Source organism: Kogia breviceps, chromosome 7, assembly GCF_026419965.1.
Source record: "Kogia breviceps isolate mKogBre1 chromosome 7, mKogBre1 haplotype 1, whole genome shotgun sequence".
In the NCBI taxonomy this organism is placed as follows: Eukaryota; Metazoa; Chordata; class Mammalia; order Artiodactyla; family Physeteridae; genus Kogia; species Kogia breviceps.
In genome coordinates, this window is record NC_081316.1 from 36,738,171 (window position 1) to 36,760,801 (window position 22,631).

Sequence of the window (22,631 nt, forward strand, 5' to 3'; positions counted from 1 at the left end):
AATCACTGGCTGCCGTATTACCAGCAACAGCAGTAGCATCAGTGGCCGTGGTACCACCATTGTAATTACCCTCTTTCCCTCTCCCTTCATTCCAAACATGTCACTAAACCCATACAGCAGGCCTGGTAGAAGATGTTAGAAATGCAGGCGTAAAAAGACACAATCCCTCTACTCAAGGATACCCTAGTCTAGGGGACAGACAGTTATACAAACAGACAAAGCAAAAGGAACTTGAGAGGAGCCATCTGCGAGGTGTGACCAGGTGTTTGGGACACAGACGAGGGAGGCGGTGTCTGCTGGCATTGCCAGGGAAGGTTCCCCAGCCTCAGCAGATTCTTAAAGGACTGTGGCAGGTGGATGGGAATGGAGAGGGGGAGGGGATTTATGGACAGAGAGAGCAGCCACGTGCAAAAGGCACAGAGGTCTAAGAGAGTGGTATGTACATCAAGGAAAATGTCAGTGGTCCAGAGTGGCGGGACCAGGGTGCGTGGGGGAGGGCTGGGCAGTGAGGGGATGGTGGAGATGACAAGAAATGAGGCTGGGCAAGCAGGTCACTCACTAGCTCCCCAGTGAAAAGGAGGGCCTCTTCTGCGCCATGCACTGTGGGGCACCGGAGATTCGTGGTCAGCAAGGAAGACAAGCTGTGTCTCCATGAAACTTACACTCCAATGCGGGACCACGGAGGGCCTTGTGTGTCATCATGCTGGACAACGCAGGGGGTAGGATGTGGCAGACTGTAACTTTCCAAAGGCGACTCAGCAACGTCTCCATCCCACGTGGTCTTCTTCAAGGTGACCTGCCCACTGAGAGGTGGCATCTAGGATCCCTCTTTGAATCTGCTTTGGTCAATGTGGTCCAGTGAAAGTGACACTCTGTGACTTCCAAGGTAGATGAGAAAAGGAAAACTTTGCTTTGCTCGCTGTATCCCTTGCCCTTGGGGCTCTGAGACCTCCATGTTGTGAGGAAGCCAAGCCACATGGAGAGGTATGGGCATCCTAACCTTCAAGTCATCCTAGCGCAAGTGTTAGACGTGTGAGTGAACAAGCTGTGGAGTGACGTGCACCCCTGCTATCAAACCAGCTCCAGCCCTGGGGGCCTCCCTGCTGAGGCTCTAGGCTTGGTAGAGCAGAGACAAGCCAACTCCACTGCACCTTGTCCCAATTCCTGAGGCAGAGACCTGTAAGCAACATCAAATGCTGGTTTCAAGCAGCCAGATTTTCAAGTCTTTTGTTATACAGCCACAGAAATTCAAACACAGAGTTTACCCAGCAGGCAAGGTGGAGCCACCGAGGAATTATAAGCAAGTGATAATGTAATCAGATTCATACTCTAGAAAGAGTTTTCTCACCCAAGTGTAGGATAGATGTGTTGGATGGATGAGATCAGAGGCAAAGAAAGCAAGGAAGGGACGAATGCAAATCATCTGGAGGAGAAACATGAGCAGTAACTCTAGAGGGAACCATGGCAGGAGAAAGTGAAGAGACGGAATCCATCCACCTTGGTGACTGGCCTTCTAGGAACAAGGGAACAGAAGAGTCTGAGATTCTTTCTGGGCTGTGGATGAGAAACGGATGTGGAAATACAGGAGAAGAAATAGATGTAAAGGGGAGAAGAGGAGTTAGATTTTTAACATGCTTACACAACTTACAGGGTTTTCAGTAAAAACCCAACACAGTGGTTGCATTTCTGCTTTGCAGTCAGGTATCTGCATTTGAGTCCCGGCTCCCTAACTCACCAGGCTCTGCGACCTTGGGCAAGATATTGATGCCCTCCAAGCCCCCGCATCCTTGTCAGGAGAATAAGCAGATGACCACACGGATTACGGCAAGGCTGACAAGAAATAAGGTATATAAAGTGCTGCGCACAGTGCCAGGCATTTAACATTGCTCAGTAAACGATAACAGGTAGCTGTTATTATTACCACCGTGATCCTTATTATTTTTTTTTTGTGTGGTACACGGTCCTCTCACTGTTGTGGCCTCTCCCGTTGCGGAGCACAGGCTCCGGATGCACATGCTCAGTGGCCATGGCTCACGGGCCCGGCCGCTCCGCGGCATGTGGGATCTTCCCGGACCGGGGCACGAACCCGCGTCCCCTGCATCGGCAGGCGGATTCTCAACCACTGCGCCACCAGGGAAGCCCGATCCTTATTATTAACTGTTATGCATACTTGGTCAGAGGCTGGCAGGTTCTTTGTATGCAGGACGCCTGGCTGCAGGGCATTGAATGAAAGCTGTTCCCAGGAAACCTTGCACACACCTCTGGAGCATGGTTTATTCAAGCATAAAGTCTGTGTCCACGTCTAAAATAGCTACGCCAGCCTGCAAAGGCGGAAGGGAAACCAGTCTGTTAGCTGTCCTCAATTTCTGTCTCCCTCCCTCTCTCCCAACTTAACGGGTGAGTGGTTTTAATTAACAACTCCCCCAGCATAAGGCAAAAGTCACTCTCTTAATAAAGCTCCAACTCGCCGTGCAGGGTTCTGGGGTCTCCAGGTGGCACTGAGCTTGTAATTGTGTGTTTTGTTTGGGTTTGCAGTGGGTGGGAGGCGACACGACTAGAATTTCCTTGGAGAAATTCAGTATCACATCAACAAAGGCTGGAAATCGCCAGTGATGGAAATGTCCACTTGCATGAGATTTTACAACAAGAAGCTAGGCTGCGGTGAGGTGCTTCATGAAATCACCTTGCGAGGGGGGCTCCAGCTCTGAACCTTCCTGACTCTGACCATCTCACTGGTTTTTGTTTCCAAAACACACAGAAGCAGTATTGCCTCAGCTCACTTTCTGCGCACCAGCACGTGGAGAATGTTGATGCAAGTGTTTCTAAAGCTACAGCCAGGACCTGTGATATTTAATTGAAATGAAACATGAAATAATGCTTCTGAGGCAAATAAAAGTATCTGCTTTTGCCCCCTCCCCAGCCAGCCTCCTTGGTCCTTGCACAAGCATTGACCAAGTATTTCTCAAAGTTCCTATGCAACTCAGCCCTCTAAGCCTTACCCTTCGAACACCACCATCCATCTATCTTTATAGTCCTAATGCTCCCTAATATGGCATAGGGGAGACCCAGGGTTTCCAATATCCACAGATGCCCACTCCTCCCTTTTGGTCGTGCTTTTCATATAATCAGAGCTACAGGGAGAAGCCATGCTACAGAGTTCTTGGAGCACAGGCTCTGATTCCAGCCCAGTTAAACACTTGGTTCCAGCTGTTACTGTAATAGGGAAGAATAAATCAGACTCCATATTGGATCTGTTTCTTTTACTTTGTGTTCTACTGTTTTTGCTACAAGTTTAGAATGTTGCCAATTGCCTGAAGTATACAGGATAGTTCTCAAGGCTCTGACCTTTAAAGGTATAACATTTTTCCATTTATATAGAGATAAAAAGTTGCAGAACAGGGCATAACATTTGTCTTATTGGAGGTTTACAGGAACATCGTGACCTGACCTAAGTGGGCAGCTGCAAGAACAAAGGATTCTGACACCAAGAAGTTTGCAAGGACCAACCACACTCCCTCCCTTTTAGTATAAAGGTAGCCTGAATTCTAATTTGGGTGCGATGGTTCTTTGGGATGCTAGTCCGCCACGTTTTCCATCTGCTGCTTTCCAAACAGAGTCACTATTCCTTGCTCCAACAACTCGTCTCTTAATTTATTGGCCTGTCATGTCATGAGCAGTACAAGCCTGGACTCGGTAACATTACCACCTGTGCGACCTATTTAAGTAACTTAATCTCTCTGAGCTTGGTCTCCTCAATCATAAAAAAAAAGACGAAAAGCAGCCTTTATCTCAAAGAACTGATGTAAACAGTAAGTGAGACAGTGCATGTCACTAGCTCAACAGAGTGCCCAGCACCTGACAGAGACCCCAAAGCAACTTAGCTGTTGTGAATTACAGCACCGCTACTGCAGGACAGGCAAAAAGACACACGCTAGCAGGCACTGTTGGTCGACTTCTCTGTGGTGTTTTCCCATCTCAGCAGAGCCAACACCACATTTATTCTCTCCCATGTTTCTAACAACTTGAGCTGACTTCACCCTTTAAACTTCACTGCTCAAGTATGTGAGATTTCTCATTTCAAAACAGATGACCGGGTGATTACAAGCACAAAGCTCTGGGAACTGGGACATGGACTCCAACGATGCAGCAGAGAGAACCACAGACCCCCATCTCCCTCTTGTCCCAAGATCAAGAGGTGAATGTGGGCTTGATTTATAGCTGGAAGATCCTGGAGACAGTCATGGGCCTCTCCTTAGACTCTGACTCTTATTTCACTTTGGGGTCTCAAAAGTCATCAGCCCTCCAGAGGTATCCATGCCAGGGTATCTGTTTAACTCTGTAGTTATTTCAAGACTAAGGGGAAAGGTTAAAACCTCCATTTCTTGGGAAATTTCTTATTAGGACCTGGGGATTCTGGAAGGGATGTGATGATTTTCCAAGGCATGCACAGACTTATGATTTGTTTTCATTATGGGGGGGGGGGTGTGCCACACTAGCCTTGAGCCCTCACAGATATTTCTACAAGCTGTGTTGTTCTTTGTCTCTAGACCACAGGTAAGCTGCCTCCTGGCCCATTTCTACTGATCATACAACAAGGTCTGCTGGCAGGCTAATAGTTAATTTTATGTGTCAACTCGGCTAGGCTGTGAGACCTAGACACTTGGGCAAACATTAGTCTAGGTACTGCTGTGAAGGTACTTTTTAAAGGCGATTGACATTTAAATCAGTAAACTTTGAGTAAAGCAGATTACTCTCCAGAATGTGGGTGGGCCGCATCTAATCAGTTGAAGGCCAAAAGAGAAAAAAGACAGATGTTCCAAGGGAAGAGGAAATTCTGCCTCCAGGCTGTGTTTGGACTTGAGATGCAACATCAAATCTTCCTCTGGAGAGCCCTAATACACAGATGGACTCTGACCCAGTTAGCAGATATCTAGCTATTGTGCTCAAGAATAAGAAACAGCATTACATCATCATCATAATGTTCTAAGGAGGATAAAAGAGTAGGAAGGCAAATAGATGCATAATTCCAAAAAGCCCAAAGGGAACAACCATTCTGTATGTGCCAAACACTTCAGAAACACTGTCTCCTTTCTTTCTCACTAAACACCTAAGAGGCAGGCTACCACTGAACAGGTAGGAAACACACTCAGAAAAGGAAGCAAATTTGCCAAGGTCACACAGCTGGCAAGCAAGGAATATGAAGTCACGTCTTCTGACCACGAGTCTAAAGTCTCCTCCACCATACCACGTCTCCAGAGCAGCATGAGAGGATCATGAGTTGCCAACAAAACTTAAATTTCTTATCTTGATCTGAGTACAGGCACATATGGTCTATTATTATTATTATTATTATTTTGAGTCTTTCAACATGAGCTTACTGTCTCAGGGCCAAAATACTCCCAACCTCATCCAAATGTTTCTTTTCATCTTCACCTCAACTCGAACTTGGTATCCTCCAACCTCTCTGTCATAAATCTGTTGAGCCACTCTGTAGCTGCTGGCTCTTGAAAAAGAGCTGGAAAGGGTGCTTTCAGTGATCTATATGCTTAAGATAAAGATAAATATGACTGGGTTTTCTAGATGAGAGCTATGCAAAGGCTTAATAGGAAAAATAGAAGACCTTCAGGTCTACCTGTGACATAGTTCTCTCCATTCAAGGTACATTTGCAAAGCACTGAGCAGTGAAAGAGGAGCCCGCAGACTCTATGAGAGAGGGTGTCCGGAGGGAAGCAGAAAATACCCAACTAGAGCAAAGCAACAAAGGCACCAAGATCACACTGAAATTCCTGCACACAAAGGGAAAGACATAGCAGAATAGCCGCCATCTTTTTTCTCTCCTCCATGGGCTTAAAAAACAATGAAGTGAACAATTACCCTTTTGGGTCTTCATTTTTCTTATCAGTAAAATGAAAAGATCCTATAAAGTTTAAGGGTTATGTAAGGTACCTGGCACACAGAAGGTGTGTGATACATGTTAGCCCCTATTCCCTGTCATCCATCGAGAGCTACAGAGTTGGAATATGTCTTTCCTGGATATGTAAGCACCCTTTGGTAAATGTGAGCTGACGGTCCCTCCTGATGAGGACCTATAATGATCAAAAGTGAGATCCCAAAAGAAGGGGTACCAAATGGTCAGCCTGAGAACAAATCTTATCAGTCAGATACCCCAGAGCAAATCCTGGGATGGAGAAGACACTTGTTAAATATTTGTTGATTTTCAGTAATTAAAATGCAGAGTCTCTCTGCAGCGTGGATTAATGGACCCAAGGCAGAATTTCCTTTGGTTGAACACCTGGGGCTCATCTGAGGAAGGCCAAAGCTGCTGTGTGTTCTGCTGATGATGCTTACCAATGAAGAGCCCTGTAAAGGGCAGGAAGTCTGTTCCAGCAAGACAGCAGATGGTCCAGATGGTGCGAAGCAGAGGAAGGAGAGCCTTGCTAAACATGATTCATTGAGGCAGGTTTCTCTACCCCAGCGCAGTAGATGCAGGCTGCAGCGTTTAGGGGGATTCTTATTTCCCACATGAATGTCAGTTACAGCTTCATTTCAAACCCCACTCGCTATAAGGAGATGTCTCACTAGGGTTTGGGAACAAGCAAGGGTAGAAGGGAATGACATATAGTGAGTACTTTTACCCAGCACCAGGCTCTGAACTAGGCATTATATGTACATGATATCCCATTTAATCCTGGCAGCAGCATCATTATTATGAGGAGGGTTTGGAAGAGTCCAGCAGCACTGTGCATATGTCGCCTCATTCAATCAGTCACTGCAACTCCAGGCGTTATTATTCTCATTTGCAGATGAGGGAAGCCTGCTTCCCAGAAGAAAGTGAGAACAGAATCGGGAGGCTGTGGGACTGGGGTTTTCCTAAAGCCCTGGGGATTACACTCCAGAGGCTGCCACGTACTCTGATGCAACAGCCAGCCAGCCCTGGTCCGGGGGTGGCGCGGAGGCCTGAGACAATCTAAGGGCAGTGGGTGGTGCCAAGAGGGTGCTGAAGACAGACGTCAACTATTCCCAGCCAGTATCGGCACAGGCCGGAGCCTGGGAGTCGGCCTTGACTCTCTGGTGCCTCCATGCCCCTTGTCCAACGGGCCTCAGGTCAGGCGGAGTTTAATCTAAGGAGTCTCTCTAACTCTGTGTGCCCGTTCCCAGGGCCTTGGCTTTACCCGGAGCTGGGTCACCCCTCCCTGGACTCTGAGAGCCTCTGACCTGAGCTCCCCACCTCCCGTCTTGAATCTCCATCCAACCCAGCCCAGGCACCATTCTTATAAAACTATACGCCGCACACCCGTATGCCTTCATGCCCTTGCTCTTGACCTAGGCCTCTTGTTTATCCTTCAAGGCCCAGCTCACAGGTCCTGAAGATGCTGTAGCTGCTGCCGGTGGTGGATACTGTGGTAGTGCTGAGTGCTCTGTCCATGCAGCCAGGCTCTGGGCCAAGTTCACAGGCGTGAGCTCACGGAAGCCACACAGCAGCTCTGAGATGGGCACAGGGTACGTGCTCCAGGACACACAGCCCAGAGCAGGGCAGCCAGACTGGACTTCCCATGCCCCCACCTCACAGTAGGCCTCTTATCTCCCCCTCATCGTCCCCACAGAAGGCACTGCTTCCTACTGTTTCTGGAGCTCCCCGCTCTTACACTGACCTATTACCTCCCCGTTCTGTGAGCGCCCTCGTGCTGTCAGGACCTTGGGCTCTTGGGGCTTGTTAATTTCCCTTGGTCGTACTGTCTTTAGCACAGTCTCCAGTACACAACAAACTCAGTAAACACTTTTTAAATGGAATTTTACTGCCTTTTGCCTGGAGTCTCCTGAGAAGGCAGGCCAAAGGAAGGGTTTCCAGTCTCCAACTCCAGGAGAGCCTGTGTGTTGGAGGATGTCACTGAGGATGGGCGAGCAGCCCCTTCAGAGGCTACTTCAGAAGGGCCTGAGGTATGGTCTTCTTCTCCCAAAGCACTCACTTTAGTTCCCTTCTCCCCTTCTTTCTCTGAAGATGCTGCGGGTGGGGTGGAGTTGGAAGAGATTCAAATCTCGAAACAAGCTCGGAAAACTCCCAAGAAGTCAGGGCCTAAGCCCCGTTTCCTAAGACAAGATGCCCCCGTTTTTTCTCTCTTCCCCACGAATTACTAAGCCAACATCTGCTATTACGAGTAACGGTGTGGGCTGCCCATGTCAAAGTTGGACCACACTTCATTTCTCTGTGGGGCTGTTCTCCAGGAAATCTTTTTGGAATCCTGATCTCGGCCTGCTCAGCCTAACTCACCAACAGTGAGTGGCGCGAGCAGGCTTGGGAAGGCTGGAGAATTTCTCTGCTTTCAGCGTGCCGTTAGCTCAATTGTTCTTTCTCCTCTGATAAAACCGCCTGCCCAGCTGCCGATAAGGGCTGAGCGATTTCCCACACTCAGTAAATCAAGGGAGTCTGCGATGCGGGGAAGAGGATGGCAAGAAGACATGCACAAGTGATGCTGTCCCAGCCACTGGGGACAACTGATACTGGTAACCCGAGCCATCAATCAGCCGGACCGCCCCGCCCGTGTCAGATGACATCACAGCCGTGGGGCGGGGTGGGGGAGGGAAGCTGGCACTTGTTCAGCGATGCTTGGGGGAATGAATCCTGCCCCCTGCCGGACTCCCTGTGCTTGCTCACTGCACCCAGAGAGCTGCTGAAGGAAATGGAGGTCATGGGGTTTGCCTGCGATATTTACTTTTTTTTTTTTTTTTTTTCTTGCGGTACGCGGGCCTCTCACTGTTGTGGCCTCTCCCGTTGCGGAGCACAGGCTCCGGACGCGCAGGCTTAGCGGCCATGGCTCACAGGGCCCGGCCGCTCCGGGGCATGTGGGATCTTCCCGGACCGGGGCACGAACCCGCATCCCCTGCATCGGCAGGCGGACTCTCAACCACTGCGCCACCAGGGAAGCCCTGCCTGCGATATTTAACACCAAGGAAAATATGAGACAGGGTGAAGTATTTCTAGTTTCTGTGAATTCATACCCCGCTAAGACATGTATCAATCACCAGGGGAAGCGAGGAAACACCAAGGGAAGCAGAGAGGAATGGAAAGGCTGATAAACTGGGACCTGGTCCAGCCCCACCACCAAACTACTGGGTTACCCTGGACCTGTGGCTTCATGCTGGAGCACCACTGTATTTTTTAAAGTGTGTGTGTGTGTGTGTGTGTGTGTGTGTGTGTGTGTGTGTAAGAGGAACGCAGTGCATTAGGGGCAAGTGGTTTGCCCAAGGCCCTAAAGATCTGTCTGCCTAGAGAGCTGAGTCTACACCTTTCCATGATGGTTCCACCTTCCGAACATCACTGAGACCCGCCCAGTGGCTGATGGGAAACCGGGAATTCCAAAGCCTTTCAAGAGCCTCACAAGCCAAGATCATTTCAGGGGGATCAACCTGGAGAAACAAGAGCCCATGTTTTTCAAATCCCAGAGGTGCCTGCCACACCCGGCTGGACCCTGCCATGACTCTGTGCCTTTCAGGACAGCCTTGCCTAAAATCATTTATCTTGGCTCCAGGCTGCATTTTAGCCAAAAGGAGTATTTTGGCTTCCTCTCCTATCAGTTTGCCAGGAACAACAGTCTGTCAAGGTTACTTCAGGTCTGGCCTGGAAAGACCATGAGAAACATTCACCAGATAACAAAGGGCCTTTCGTGCTATCACTACCGCCTTGTGGACTCATGGTGCTGCCTGCTGTGTTCTGTGCTGACTTGAGAAACGCTTCCCTCATTTGTCCCATGATGGTCACTGGAGGAAAGAAGAGAGAAACAGGGCACCTCTACCTCCACCCACCACTCCCATGGTGTGTGGCCCTGGTCCTCTGTCTCTTTTACCTGCACTGTCAATGTCCAGCTCACTGAGCTAGAGGGAGTCACAGTTCTAGAATAACTGGTGTACAGGACAGGGCCGAGGAAAGGAAGATCACATAGGCGGGGCATCAAGCTCAAGGGGCCTCAATTTGAGGCACATCTTCATTCAGAGGCATGTGACTGGTCTTGCTTTGCTGAAAGTCAGCTGCAGCATTCAGTCAACGAATATGTATTGACCACTTACTATGGAACAGGCACTGTGCTAGCCGATGAAGATAGGGGAGCATCTAAGACAGACTGGACTTTGACCTTTAAGAGCTGGTAACAGGTATGCGCTCTCTCCTCTCCTCATAAATAATGCACTGAAACAATCTAAAAAAACATTGTGTATGGACGCTTTGTTTGCTTTTATACACACATATATATTTGTAATAACTCCGATGCAGTGCTATCGGTGTTATTATAAATACATCAAGTACCATGAGAGCCCAGAAGAAAGAATCACCACCTCTGTTTGGATAGGATCAGGGAAGGCTTACTCAAGGGGGTGACCTGGCAGGCAATGATGGGAAAGGCAACACAGGGTGCTGTACATGCAAATGATACACGGAAGCCTGAAACACTCTGTTATGGTTAAATGTTTGTGCTTCTCTCACCCCTGCCAATTCCCATGGTGAACCCCCAGCCACCGATGTGATGGTATTAGGAGGTGGGGCCTCTGGGAGGTAACTGGGTTTGATGAGTCACAGGGTGGGGCCCCATAATGGGATTAGTGCCCTTAGAAGAAGAGGAAGACACTCCAGACCTGCTTCTCTCTGCATTGGGAGGACACAGCAAGCCAGCAAAGGGGGCTCTCACCAGAACCCAACCATGCTGGTACCTTGATCATGGACTTTCTGCCTCCAAAACCATGAGAAATAAATGTCTGTTGTTTAAGCCACCCAGTCTGTGGTATTTGTTATAGCAGCCTGAGCTAAGACATGCCATGACATATTTATGGAGCTACAAGTAATTCAGCAGGGATTGGTTCCTCAACTTCTGAGGGATGAAGTCTCCCAGCAGGCACATGTGGTATCTGTTGAGTAATCCCTGACACCTAACAGGGAAGAATTTAGCCATCAAAAAGCCAACTCTGAAGACCAGCTTGCTCACAACGCCACGTTCTCTCTTGCACTAGACTTCTGGTCAGACCACATTTGAAAGATGATCCAACTGCTACAATCTCCATTCTCTCAGCCTTGAATAACACCAGCCCTGAGTCTTAAACCAATATAAGACTTTGACTCTGTGAGTCAAAAGCAATCAAAACCACAGCACCACACCCTATATTTGCCACTAGATGGAGCTATGCATCACACTAAAAAAAAAAAGACCAGAGGCTAAATTGATTTTCTCCAGGTGTTCTGTAAATAGAATCACTGACTTTCACAGCTGGTGGTAGCAAGTTATACAAGCCCAGGGTCCTGTGAGGGTGGGCATGAAGGATAGATCATTCACAAAATATTTATTAAATTCCTACTTGTGCTAGTCTCAGTTTAGACAAATAATGGGCACTATCTGCCTTCTGGGAGCTCCATGTTTGGTTGAGGAAAGGCGCGCGCACACACACACACACACACACACACACACACACACACACACATTGTGCATGATGTTTCTTGTGCATCCCAGACTCTGCTGGGTGTTTTTCAAGTTCTATCTCTAATTCCCAAATGTTAAAAACTTGTTCCAGTTCATTTGGCAGAGCCAAGATTAAATCTCAAATCTGCTTGCCTTTTAAGACCATATTCTTTCCTCAATACCATCCAGCTCCCTCTCAAACACTCCCCATGCAAAGTGAAAGGTTCACACATAAGGTTGGGTGTGAACCAAGACCACCAGAAATACACCAGACAGAGCTAACTGACTGACTAGGAGTGTCCAGGAAGGCATCACAGAGGAGGTGTTTTTTTGTTTGCTTGTTTGGTTTCTTTTCTTTCTTTTTTTTTTTTTCTTTGAATCAGTCAGATAAGCTTGGGGGCAAAGAAATTCCAGGGAGAAAGAGGCAGGTCCTGTGGCACAAAGCTTTGCAATTGCAGGAAACAGCCTTTGGTAGCAAATGGCATGTAGCCTAGGGCACTGGGGAGCTGGGGTATGTGAGGAGGGATGTGGACAGGGTGGAGGTGGGAGGGCAGCTGAGGGAAAGACCATAAACAGCCTCCCTTGTTCAGTTAAGAAGTTGAGATCTATTCCCACAGGCAATGGGAAGCCATCAAAGGCTCTCGTAGAAACTTCTAATGTTAAATTTAAACGCTCATTTTTTTTTCCAGGAAGGGAGGCATATTCATACTTTGCAACATTATACAACTCAGTGACTCCTTTGAAAAGAAAAAAAAAAAAAATCTTTCCGAACATATGGACACTAAGTCTGTGCCTTTAATTTCACTCTATACCATATGGCACCCTGAATTTTTAGATGAGTAGATGGATTAGCTTCACAGATCAAAACTTGGTAAGAGACATCTTCGTCTGTTTCTTTAATTCCTTTTCCACTAACCATAGCCGAAGCCCAATTTATCAATCTAATAAAATGAAGTGGTGAGGTCAGATGATTTCTTGCACAATACTTAGACACGCTTGGCACATACTAAGTGCAATAGAAGGGTTTAATAAATACACAAACACACAGACCAAAGGCATGTGCCATTAGTTCCTTAGCTAAACTCCAAGGAAATCAAGTAACTTCAGCCCTACCTTAGGGAGAACTGAATGATACACACAGGTGCTCGTGCAATCATATCCAGAGGAGACAATGAGCTGGAGACATCAAAAAACAGCTGCTTCTACCAAGCTGAGGTCCAGCGTCACTTTAAAAACAAAGGCCATACATTTTCAGAAGCTAGAATTTACTTCCACCTCAGCCTTGCTAACTAAACTTGCTGTAAACTTTTACGAGAACTTTCCTCAAAGAGCCTCAATACTGATTTCTATATTACTCATACATCGAGGCTGTTTCCACTAAGCCAAACAAACATCTGGATGAAAACTGTGATCATTTCATTGTTTCCAAGTGCCGGGACCTTTGAGGTTGGTAAGACATCTACACCCTGTCTGAAAACTGTGTGTCTTTATCAGATACTTGCCACTAATTAGATACAACCTCAAAGAGAAATCTAATTGTAGAAGGTTAAAAACCAAATTAACTGTAGTGCTTTGAGGCTTTGGGAAGTTAAATGACGTGCTTAATGTTACAGAGCTTGCCAGTGGCAGAGCGGGATTCAAGCTTGTCAGGTATCTGTTTTCTTTCCACTACACCAACTGCCTCAGCAATATGACTTATTGGGCAGATTCTGAAGTACAGACTAAATGACCAGTCATTCAATATCTACAACCTTGTCATGTTTATAAAAGGAAAAAGAATTGAGTACAAAAGACATTAAACTGCATGCATGCACTGAACTCTGCACATACAGGCAAACCTATAACTTGGCCTCAAAGCAGAAACTCGCGTGCATTTCCAGTGTGGAGTCATGCTTAACTAGCACTCTACAATGTCACAACTAGGAGGAGCGCTCAATGCCATCTGGGCTGCCTCTCCTCATTGTGTAGGTAAATTTCTACATTAAAAGGAACTGGTGGGGCTGGGGGGAGTTGGAAACAGACCAGAGTTCTCCAATTTCAGTAACTGGGTGTTTGCTTACATTTCCGCACTTTTATCTACACTTGCTCTAAGCACTATCTCACTTGCTAAAAATGTAAGCTTCCCAAAGCAGGAAGTGAAATGTAAACATCTGTGCCTTTTAGCAGGGGTAAAGGCTTTGGTTTGAATCGCTGAAGAAACTAGGAACGTCTCACTGTAACATCACTAAGCTTCAGTTTACGGTGTTCCAATGTCTCCACCTTGTGGAAACTGTCAGTAGTACATAAAAATAAATACATCTTCATTTACTAAAAGACTGACCTGACAAGAGAATAAACTTTCTTAAAAAATATGAAAATCTCAAAATAATCCCAAAGTATTTTGGTAGTATATCACAGTGGGAAGTGATAATGATACCTTGAGGCCATGCTGAATACCAACGGTCTTCTAAAGAATAATAAAAGATTAAATTACATGTAATTTTAGTAACAGGTATATGTTACTGTGTTCATGTTCGTGTAAAACTAGAGACACAAAATGATGCTCTAATTTAACTGGATCATTTGATTTATCAGGCCATTAACTTTCCCAGCCATTTGGATAATAGCAGAAACATGTTACACCGTAAGGGTTTGGTGGCTCCTGTCTTTGAAGATTTCACTATGGGATGGTTCTAAAAGTAACAGCCAAAAAGCCAAAGCAGCTCTATCTCTAAGCTTCTAATTAAATGAAAGAACACTTCTAGTAAGACAGGTAGAACTAAGCAAAAGTAAATCATTTTTTTTTTTTTTTTGGTGACATTGATTTTTTTTTTTTTTTTTTTTTTTGCGGTACGCGGGCCTCTCACTGTTGTGGCCTCTCCCGCTGCGGAGCACACGCTCCGGACGCGCAGGCTCAGCGGCCACAGCTCACGGGCCCAGCCTCTCTGTGGCATGTGGGATCTTCCCGGACCGGGACATGAACCCGTGTCCCCTGCATCGGCAGGCGGACTCTCAACCACTGCGCCACCAGGGAAGCGTAAATCAATTTTGAAATAAACTCAAGTAGCTGTGCTATTTCAACACAGCAATAAAATGCTGGGCAAGATGGGGCAGTACAGTGGTTAAGGAACTAGCCCTGGGCTCTGCTTAACTACGTGGGCAAGTTATTTAACCTTCTTGAGCCTCAGTCTACTCCTCCAGAAGATGGGGATTATGATATCACCTATCCCAAAGGGCTGCTGTGAGGACAGAAGAAAATAATATATATAGAAAGCACCTAGCACAGTGCTTGGCACATAGTAGGATAATGAGCTATTGTTAAAATTATGAAAACACTGACTCACCCATGGGGCTCTTGATCATGACATTCAGGAAAATGAGTGACATGATCATCATGCCTAATTTTTTTTAAAAAAATAAATAAATTTATTTATTTATTTTTGGCTGTGCTGGGTCTTCATTTCTGTGCGAGGGCTTTCTCTAGTTGCGGCGAGTGGGGGCCACTCTTCATCGCGGTGCACGGGCCTCTCACTGTCACGGCCTCTCTTGTTGCGGAGCACAGGCCCAGTAGCCGTGGCGCACGGGCTTAGTTGCTCCGCGGCATGTGGGATCTTCCCAGATTGGGGCCCGAACCCGTGACCCCTGCATTGGCAGGCGGATTCTCAACCACTGCGCCACCAGGAAAGCCCATGCCTAAGTTTTATTATCTGTAATTTTATCTCTTAGAATGTTAGAGGGGGAGAAGGTCTTGAAGGACTGCTGGGCAAGCCGGGTTAACAGATGAAGTACTCACAGGAAGGGGAGCAAACGGATGCTCGTTCAGCTTCCATAGTGATCTGGAAGTGTGGCAAAAACAAGAAGCCAAGCCTTGGGCCACACATGGTCACGGCCCGGCTCAGACATCATCTCATCACTCGCCTCAACTTCGCACGTTACAGGGAGGTTGGGTCTGCTCCTTCATCCATTGATTCGCGTGCTCACCAATTCAGCAATGTTTATAAGCTCCTACATGTACAAGGCATCGGGGATTCAGTGGTGAACAAGCCAGACAATGTCCCTGCATGATGGCACTTGTTGTTGCAAGCAGGAACGGGCAGGGAAACGATAAAATATAAACCCATCTTCAGGATAATTTTAAACAGCGATAAGCTTCCAAATGAGCATAAGACACAGTGACGGAAACTAGGCCTGGGGCAGGTCACATAAAGGACTTCAAGTTGAAGGGTCAAGAAGGGCCCCTCCAAAGAGATGCCAGCCGAGCAGCCAGAAGGAACCAGGGGAATAGATCTGGGCAATAGAACCGAGGCAGAGAAACAGTGCAAAGGCCCTGAGGCAGGAAAGAGCTTGATGAGACTGAGGGACAGAATTACCAGCTGCGGCAGCAAAAGCAAGGGGAGTGCAGGACAATGAGTTCTAAGAGGCAGGTAAGGGCCAGATCCTGTAGGCCAGGTAGGCCAGGCTCAGGAGTCTGGATTCTATCCTAGGCATAAGGTTTGGTTTAAAGGACTGACACAGTGTGGTTTGTTGTCAAGTGTCACTCTGGCTGCCGGTGGAGCCTGGCTGGAATTGCCCAGCGAGTTACTGCCAAGCCCGGACTGCAGACCAAGTCTTGCGTCTCTTGGCCCAGAAGGCTCCCCTCCAGGGCACACAGCCTTCAAAATGAACAGGACATGAGGGAAGGCAGTTTGATCTCCCCCAGAGAACTTTAATAAGCCCCGCAGAAGAGAAGGCAGGGGCCATGCCTCCCCTGCTCCGTGAAAAGAGAGGCGGCCCAGGTACTCACCCGCTCGTGATGTCGTCCGCCCGCACGTTCTTGCTCAGAACGTCCCCGTCGCTCATGTAGCCGGGGGCGTCCATGCTGATGCTCTCCAAGTCCATCTCATCTCCTGCCTTGTCCGAGACGTCTCCGTGGCAGACGCTGCTGCCCCTGGAGGCCAGCTGCCTCCGCAGGGGGGCAGAGTACATGTAGCGGCCCGACTCGGTGTTGATGAAGCGGCTGGCGTTGGCTCGGGGCGGGTACCCGTTGCCCATCGAGGGGGCGTCTCCCGCCTGCAGCCGAGGGCTGGACTGGCCGAGCCTCCAGGACAGGGGAGTGGGCCTGCCCGTCAAGCTGAGGATACTGCGCCCGCTGATCTCCGTGGTGACATTGGTGTCAAACGTGGTTTCCAATGTGCTAAAAACATAAAACCGGCCTTGGGTTAAACCCCAATATGCCTAGTAGTCTTTGCAGTTTACATTCTCTTTCATTTTTTTTTTTTTTTTTTTTTTTAGAATTATGAAATAGTTCCCATATACAAAAGAGGATCAAAAATTAAGGTATTGGGCTTCCCTGGTGGCGCAGTGGTTAAGAATCCGCCTGCCAATGCAGGGGACACGGGTTCGAGCCCTGGTCCGGGAAGATCCCACATGCCGCGGAGCAACTAAGCCCGTGCGCCACAACTACTGAGCCTGCGCTCTAGAGACCGTGAGCCACAACTACTGAAGTCCACGCGCTTAGAACCCGTGCTCTGCAACAAGAGAAGCCACCGCAATGAGAAGCCCGTGCACCACAACGAAGAGTAGCCCCCTCTCACTGCAACTAGAGAAAGCCCGTGCACAGCAACAAAGACCCAATGCAGCCAAAAATAAAATAAATAAGTTAAAAAAAAAAAAAAGGTACCAACATACCACCCAGTGTAGCTCTGTTGTTAAAAATGAAGGCGAAGCTGCACATCTATGTGACATTCTGAAAAGCCCAGCACAGATTTTTTCCCCTAAAACATGGTACAAGATACCCCCTAAAAATTACTTTAAATAAACAGTCTTAACTACTGGAATCTTCTTTCCAACCCAGGAAAGGAAGTAGAAAACTCTGGATCAATAACAATGGGGCATAAAGGTAGCTGTGTGCATATTCATCCTAGGACGCTGCATCTCAGCTCACTTTTCCTAAAGGCAGGATGCACCCGTCTACTCCCAAGGTCCTAAGATCCCATTTTCACATCCTCAGCTCTCTCCAGACTGAGCAGGTGGGGAGGGCCCTGAAATATCTATCCCCGCCGTCCCCACCCCACCCCCGCTACACACACACACTTTTGCTCCTCCCACCTTTCGTCCAAAATGACAAACTCTGGTGGCAAAAGGCCAGAAAAGAGTGGTAAATGCCTGGGCTTGAGACCCATGAAACTAGCTGAGCCTGAAACTGCCAGGAGATGGAGCTCGTCCCTGGCCCTCTGAAGACTCTATTGCAGTCAGTCCACTGTCTTTCCGGCCCTGCAGGTCTCACCACACCATCAAGATGCAGAGACAGGCTGGGATCTCTTTACTAAGCAGAGAGAGCGAGAGTCTTTCCTGCAGAAGAAAGCATGGAAGATTTCCCTCCTGTCATGATCACCATCCTAGCCCAAGCCAAGAAATCCACGGAACTGCTGTAACCTACATTAAATCAGTTTCAATGATGATGCTGGAAAAGAGAGATGTTTCTTAGCTAATCAAGAGTCGCAGGGTCCAGCACCTGGTTCCATGCCATCACCAGCCACCCCCAGTGGACTCTTCTCTGGGAGAATCAATTTGGTGCCTCACCTGTTTTTGTTTCCCTCTGATCCTGGAAGCAGCCTGCCTGACATTCCTTATACTGGGAACTCCTAAGGTTCGGGCCCTGGTCTTCTTTAAGAACCCACAGTGCTTAACCCAAATCTGCCGAAGCTGCTGGCCATGGTGGAGCCCAGCAGTCTCCTTGCTGTATTCATTTATCAAAGAGACTGAAATTGGAGAAGCAGGGGAGACCCCCCCCCCAGACCCGGGAGCTTACGGGGGTAACCGGAACTTTATCTTGATCATCAAGGCCAAACACAAACCACAAAAGTTGGTTCTGCCCAAATCATGAAGGATGTCCCAGGGCTGCACCCTCTTCACTTTCTTGCTCAACAATGAAAAGAAACTGATAAATGTTTCCAGTGTAATCCTAGAGTTCATCTAACGAAATCATGGTTTAAACATGATCCTACGTTTTTATAAATATTTCTGTACGTGTTTTATACACGTGCATGACTAACAACGTTACAGAGTGCTTGGGGATCAGAAGACCGGGTAGGAATTCGAGTTATTCACTTTATCACACAGGTCAAATACAGTTCACCTGCTCGTTTCTACAGCATAATATCATATCGTTTTGGAAAATGCAAGCAAAGGGAAATTTAAAAACAGCTGGTCTGCAACATCCTCTATGGAATGGATTTAGCAACTTTCTGCTTTGGGGAGGAATCTGTCTCCACAGATTTTTGCTCCTGACACTTCTTCATGCCATATGGCATTCTCGGTGAATTCCAGCACCTTTGGCGATCAAGGTTATTTATTCCATTATTAACCAAATCACTTGGCTTGTGGCGGGAACACACCGTGGCAGGAGCAGCCGTGTGAACACCAAGTTACTAGCTGGTTCAGGAAAGTGATTCACGTTCCAGATACCTGTGTGTAACCTGAGTTCCCCGTAAACTGGACATGGTCTCCTCCAAATTTTGCCGCAGATCAGCGATGTTCTTCACTGTCCGCAGTCGCCGAGCCTCTGGATCTTCCCCTGGAGAGACAAAGGTTAAAGCTATTTTAGTTCTCAGATAGATGCGGCGATTCTTGGGAACAGCAATTGCGCCTGTGACCAAAACCACGTTCCCTGCTCAGGGCCTGGTTCAGCACGGGTGCTCGAGAAGGATTTGAGAACGAATGCATGAATGAATAAATGCACAGCTGCCCAAAGGAAGGTGTTAAGTCTAAAGAGAGAGAGAGGTCTTTCTTGTCCCTGCAGGTCCCTCCAGCAACAGGTGAAGTCTAGCCCGTGGGAAAAGCAAAGTGCCGAGTCTGAGACAAACACATTTTCACACTGTCTCCAATAAAGCCACGAACACATTAGTTCTGACCCCTGCCCAGGAAGGACCTTTGGTTTTCTCACCCGTGGGTGATAGGTGCTGCTGTCTACTGGCCCAACATTACAGATGGTTAATTTGTAGTGGCTAAACGATCTGCACTTATTTATCATGAATTTTCCTCCAGAGAGAGGTTTGCCTTTTTCTTTGTTCGATTTGTTATGTTATCACGAATGCTGGCTCCTGTAACTCCCTGGCTGAGTGGTCACGGGGTAGGTGCTGACCCTCTCTCTCCATCCTTCAGATTCCACGGTCCTAGACAAAGACAGTGACAGTGCTGACCTCAAAGGACTGTTGTAGGGACTAAATGGAGATCCCTGAGCGCGGCACCCACCAAAAGCACTCAACTCACGCCAGCTGGTGCTGCAGAGAGGGGAGCATTCGAGGAGATTCAGGCTTCTCTCTGGGGGATAAGGGACTTCCATTCCCCAGGCAACATTTCCCACTAAATACCTGGCCCAGAGAGGCCAAGTTGGCACAAGCATCCCAGGAGAAACAGGCTACACACAAGCTAGGAAGCCATGTCCCCTCTCAGAGAAGCCTCGCTTTGGGTTGTCTGGCTATTCTGTTTAGTTTGGGCTGCTTATGGGGGGAGAGGAAAAGCCAAATAACTAAAATAGTGATTAAAGGAATCACCATCATTCCCTCAGAGTAATTTCAGGAAGTCTGAGGAGACCACAATCAAGGGTCTTTAAAAGCTGATGACTATTTCAAGTGCTCAGCAGTATTTCTAAAGAAATCTCTACATAGAACTTAGTACACACGGGCAGCAGCCAGTGGGATATAGAGCAGACACCAAGTAGAACTTCCAGCAATTGTCATTAATAGTGCAACAGGCATTTCTTATAGACATTTCTCTAAGAAATGTCATAGAATTAACTTTCCTTCTGAGACAGATGATCTTGGATTATTCTCAGCATGGTGGTGCCTGGAGGGTGGGGAATGGATTAAATGATTGATTATATGGAAATAATCTGCTATAGCAAACTCTCTATCCTTGAAAATGCCAGTGTTTTCAATTTTCTTCCCACTTCTAACCAAGAGAGATTTGGAAGGCATTTTTCTCCTATCTAAAAAGTGGTCAAACCTGCATTTCCCATCCAATTCTTTAAAATACATATATATATATATGTATGTGTTTTTAAACAAAAGCAGTGATGAATATCTCTTTTACCTTCCCCTAATGGCCGTGGAGGAATGTAATTGCATCTATCTCCTGGGCCATCAATTAAATATCTTTTACTGCCAGTTTGACCACATTTTATCCGTGTAAAGGCTGCCAAAAAGGTACTGATCCTTTGGATAGCTCCAGGCTCTGCAGGGAACATTTATTAAGAAGCTAAGTCTAGGCACCAGTTTTCAAATTACCTTCATTAATTAACTTAATCACATACAACAGTATAAAAACTACATTTATAGGCATACCTTGTTTTATCGTGCTTAGCTTTTTGTGCTTCAAGGGCATTATGATTTTTATGAATTGAAGGTTTGTGGCTACCCTGCATCAAGCAAGCCTATCGGCGCCATTTTTCTAACAGCATTTGCTCACTTTGTGTCTCTGTGTCACATTTTGGTAATTCTCCCAATATTTCAAACTCTCCACCAGCAAAAAAATTATGACTCACTGAAGGCTCAGATGATGGTTAGCATTTTTTAGCAATAAAGTATTTTTCAATTAAGACATGCACATCGTTTTCTTTTTTCTTTTCTCTTTTTAATTAATTTATTTGTGGCTGTGTTGGGCCTTCATTTGCTGCACACGGGCTTTCTCTAGTTGCAGCGAGCGGGGGCTACTCTTTGTTGCGGTGTGCGGGCTTCTCAGTGCAGTGGCTTCTCTCGTTGTGGAGCACAGGCTCTAGGAGAGTGGGCTTCAGTATTTGTGGCATGTGGGTTCAGTAGTTGTGGCTCACGGGCTCTAGAGCGCAGGCTCAGTAGTTGGGGCGCACGGGCTTAGTTGCTCCACGGCATGTGGGATCTTCCCGGACTAGGGCTCGAACCCGTGTCCCCTGCGTTGGCAGGCGGATTCTTAACCACTGCGCCACCAGGGAAGTCCTGTACGTTGTTTTCTTTAGACATAACGCTACCGCACACTTAACAGGCTACGGTGTAGTGTAAACAGAGCTTTTATATGCACTGGGAAGCCAGAAACTCGGTGTGTCTTGCATTACTGCAATATTTGCTTTACTGCAGTGGTCTGGAACCAAACCTGCAATATCTCCAAGGTATGCCTGTATTTATCCATGTCTCTATGAATGATACATTTGCCTATTAACTCTCCTTTAGAAATTCAAATATCTTTGATATGGAGTGGTATCTCACCTTTATTTTTGATAACCTCACAAGAATCTATAGATGCTCAAGAAATATTTATTGTCCACAGGATGTTTGGTCAACGTAGGGCTGAAGAAAAAGGATAGCTTTTGCATTCCAACAGATAAAGGTTTGAATCACGGCACTGCCACTTACCAGCCACTTGACCTCAGGCAAGTCACTTATTCTCTCTGAATGTCATTTGTCAAATGGGGATAAAACCCCTTCCCTCAAGGTTAGGAGGATCAGATGAGATGACACATGATATGCCCGGCATAAAATGAGGGCTCGTTGAATCTGAGTGTCCTGCGTCCCTCTGAGGGGTCCGACTAGGAAATATCTGCTCCTCTCGGAGCTCTACATACACAGATTCCAAGAGCAAACATAGAAACACAAACCAGTAATCCACCTGCCTTGCTCAGATGATCATGTTCTGAACTGCCAATTCTACCTGCTTAGAAGATGGCCTTAATGTAAGATCTCCCTACCAACCCATAGCCTGAACAAAATAAACACACAGCCATGCCCTGGTGGAAATGGCTGGGCCCTTAAAGCCCGTAAACAGAGAAATTAAAAACGGAATGAACTATTCCATGTATACCTGTGGCTCTCCTGCATCTACCAAGGGCAGTCCTCCCTCAAGCCACTGGCCATGATGGAGAGAACACCATATTCTGACCAAATAAAGCAGAGGTGAGGCTGTCAGGGTGTTACATGAGAAACATGGATGGAACCGGGGATTTTTACTTGGAAGAGGGAGGCTAAGGGACACGCTGCTACATGGAAAAGAATGGAAATTGTCTGTGAGGCTGGATTATATCCAGTGATTTAGAAAGGTAAGGATAAAAGACTCTATTACTACTTAACGCCAATAAAATATGGAAGGGCTGCCTCATGAAGGAATAGACTTTCCATCACAAGAAGTATTCCAGTGGAGACTGAAAGACAATTCATCAATGAATGATCGAAAGGATTCATGGACTGCATAATAAGTGGATGTTGCTCC

At 47.1% G+C, this 22,631-nt stretch overlaps 1 protein-coding gene across 12 annotated transcripts in view; it reads right to left on the minus strand.

Annotated features, from left to right (window-relative positions):
- Window positions 1–22,631, minus strand: part of NAV2 (neuron navigator 2) — a 764,629-nt gene that overhangs the window by 143,528 nt on the left and 598,470 nt on the right. For all 12 annotated transcript variants that reach the window (XR_010841345.1, XM_067038097.1, XM_067038101.1 and 9 more), the window contains 2 exons: window positions 18,864–18,972; window positions 16,201–16,590 (listed from right to left, as the gene is read on the minus strand). Coding sequence is in view for 11 of the 12 variants with exons in the window: in XM_067038097.1 (XP_066894198.1) it covers window positions 16,201–16,590; window positions 18,864–18,972 (499 nt within the window). In the remaining variant the exon portion in view is untranslated. The remainder of the gene's footprint in view (window positions 1–16,200; window positions 16,591–18,863; window positions 18,973–22,631) is intronic.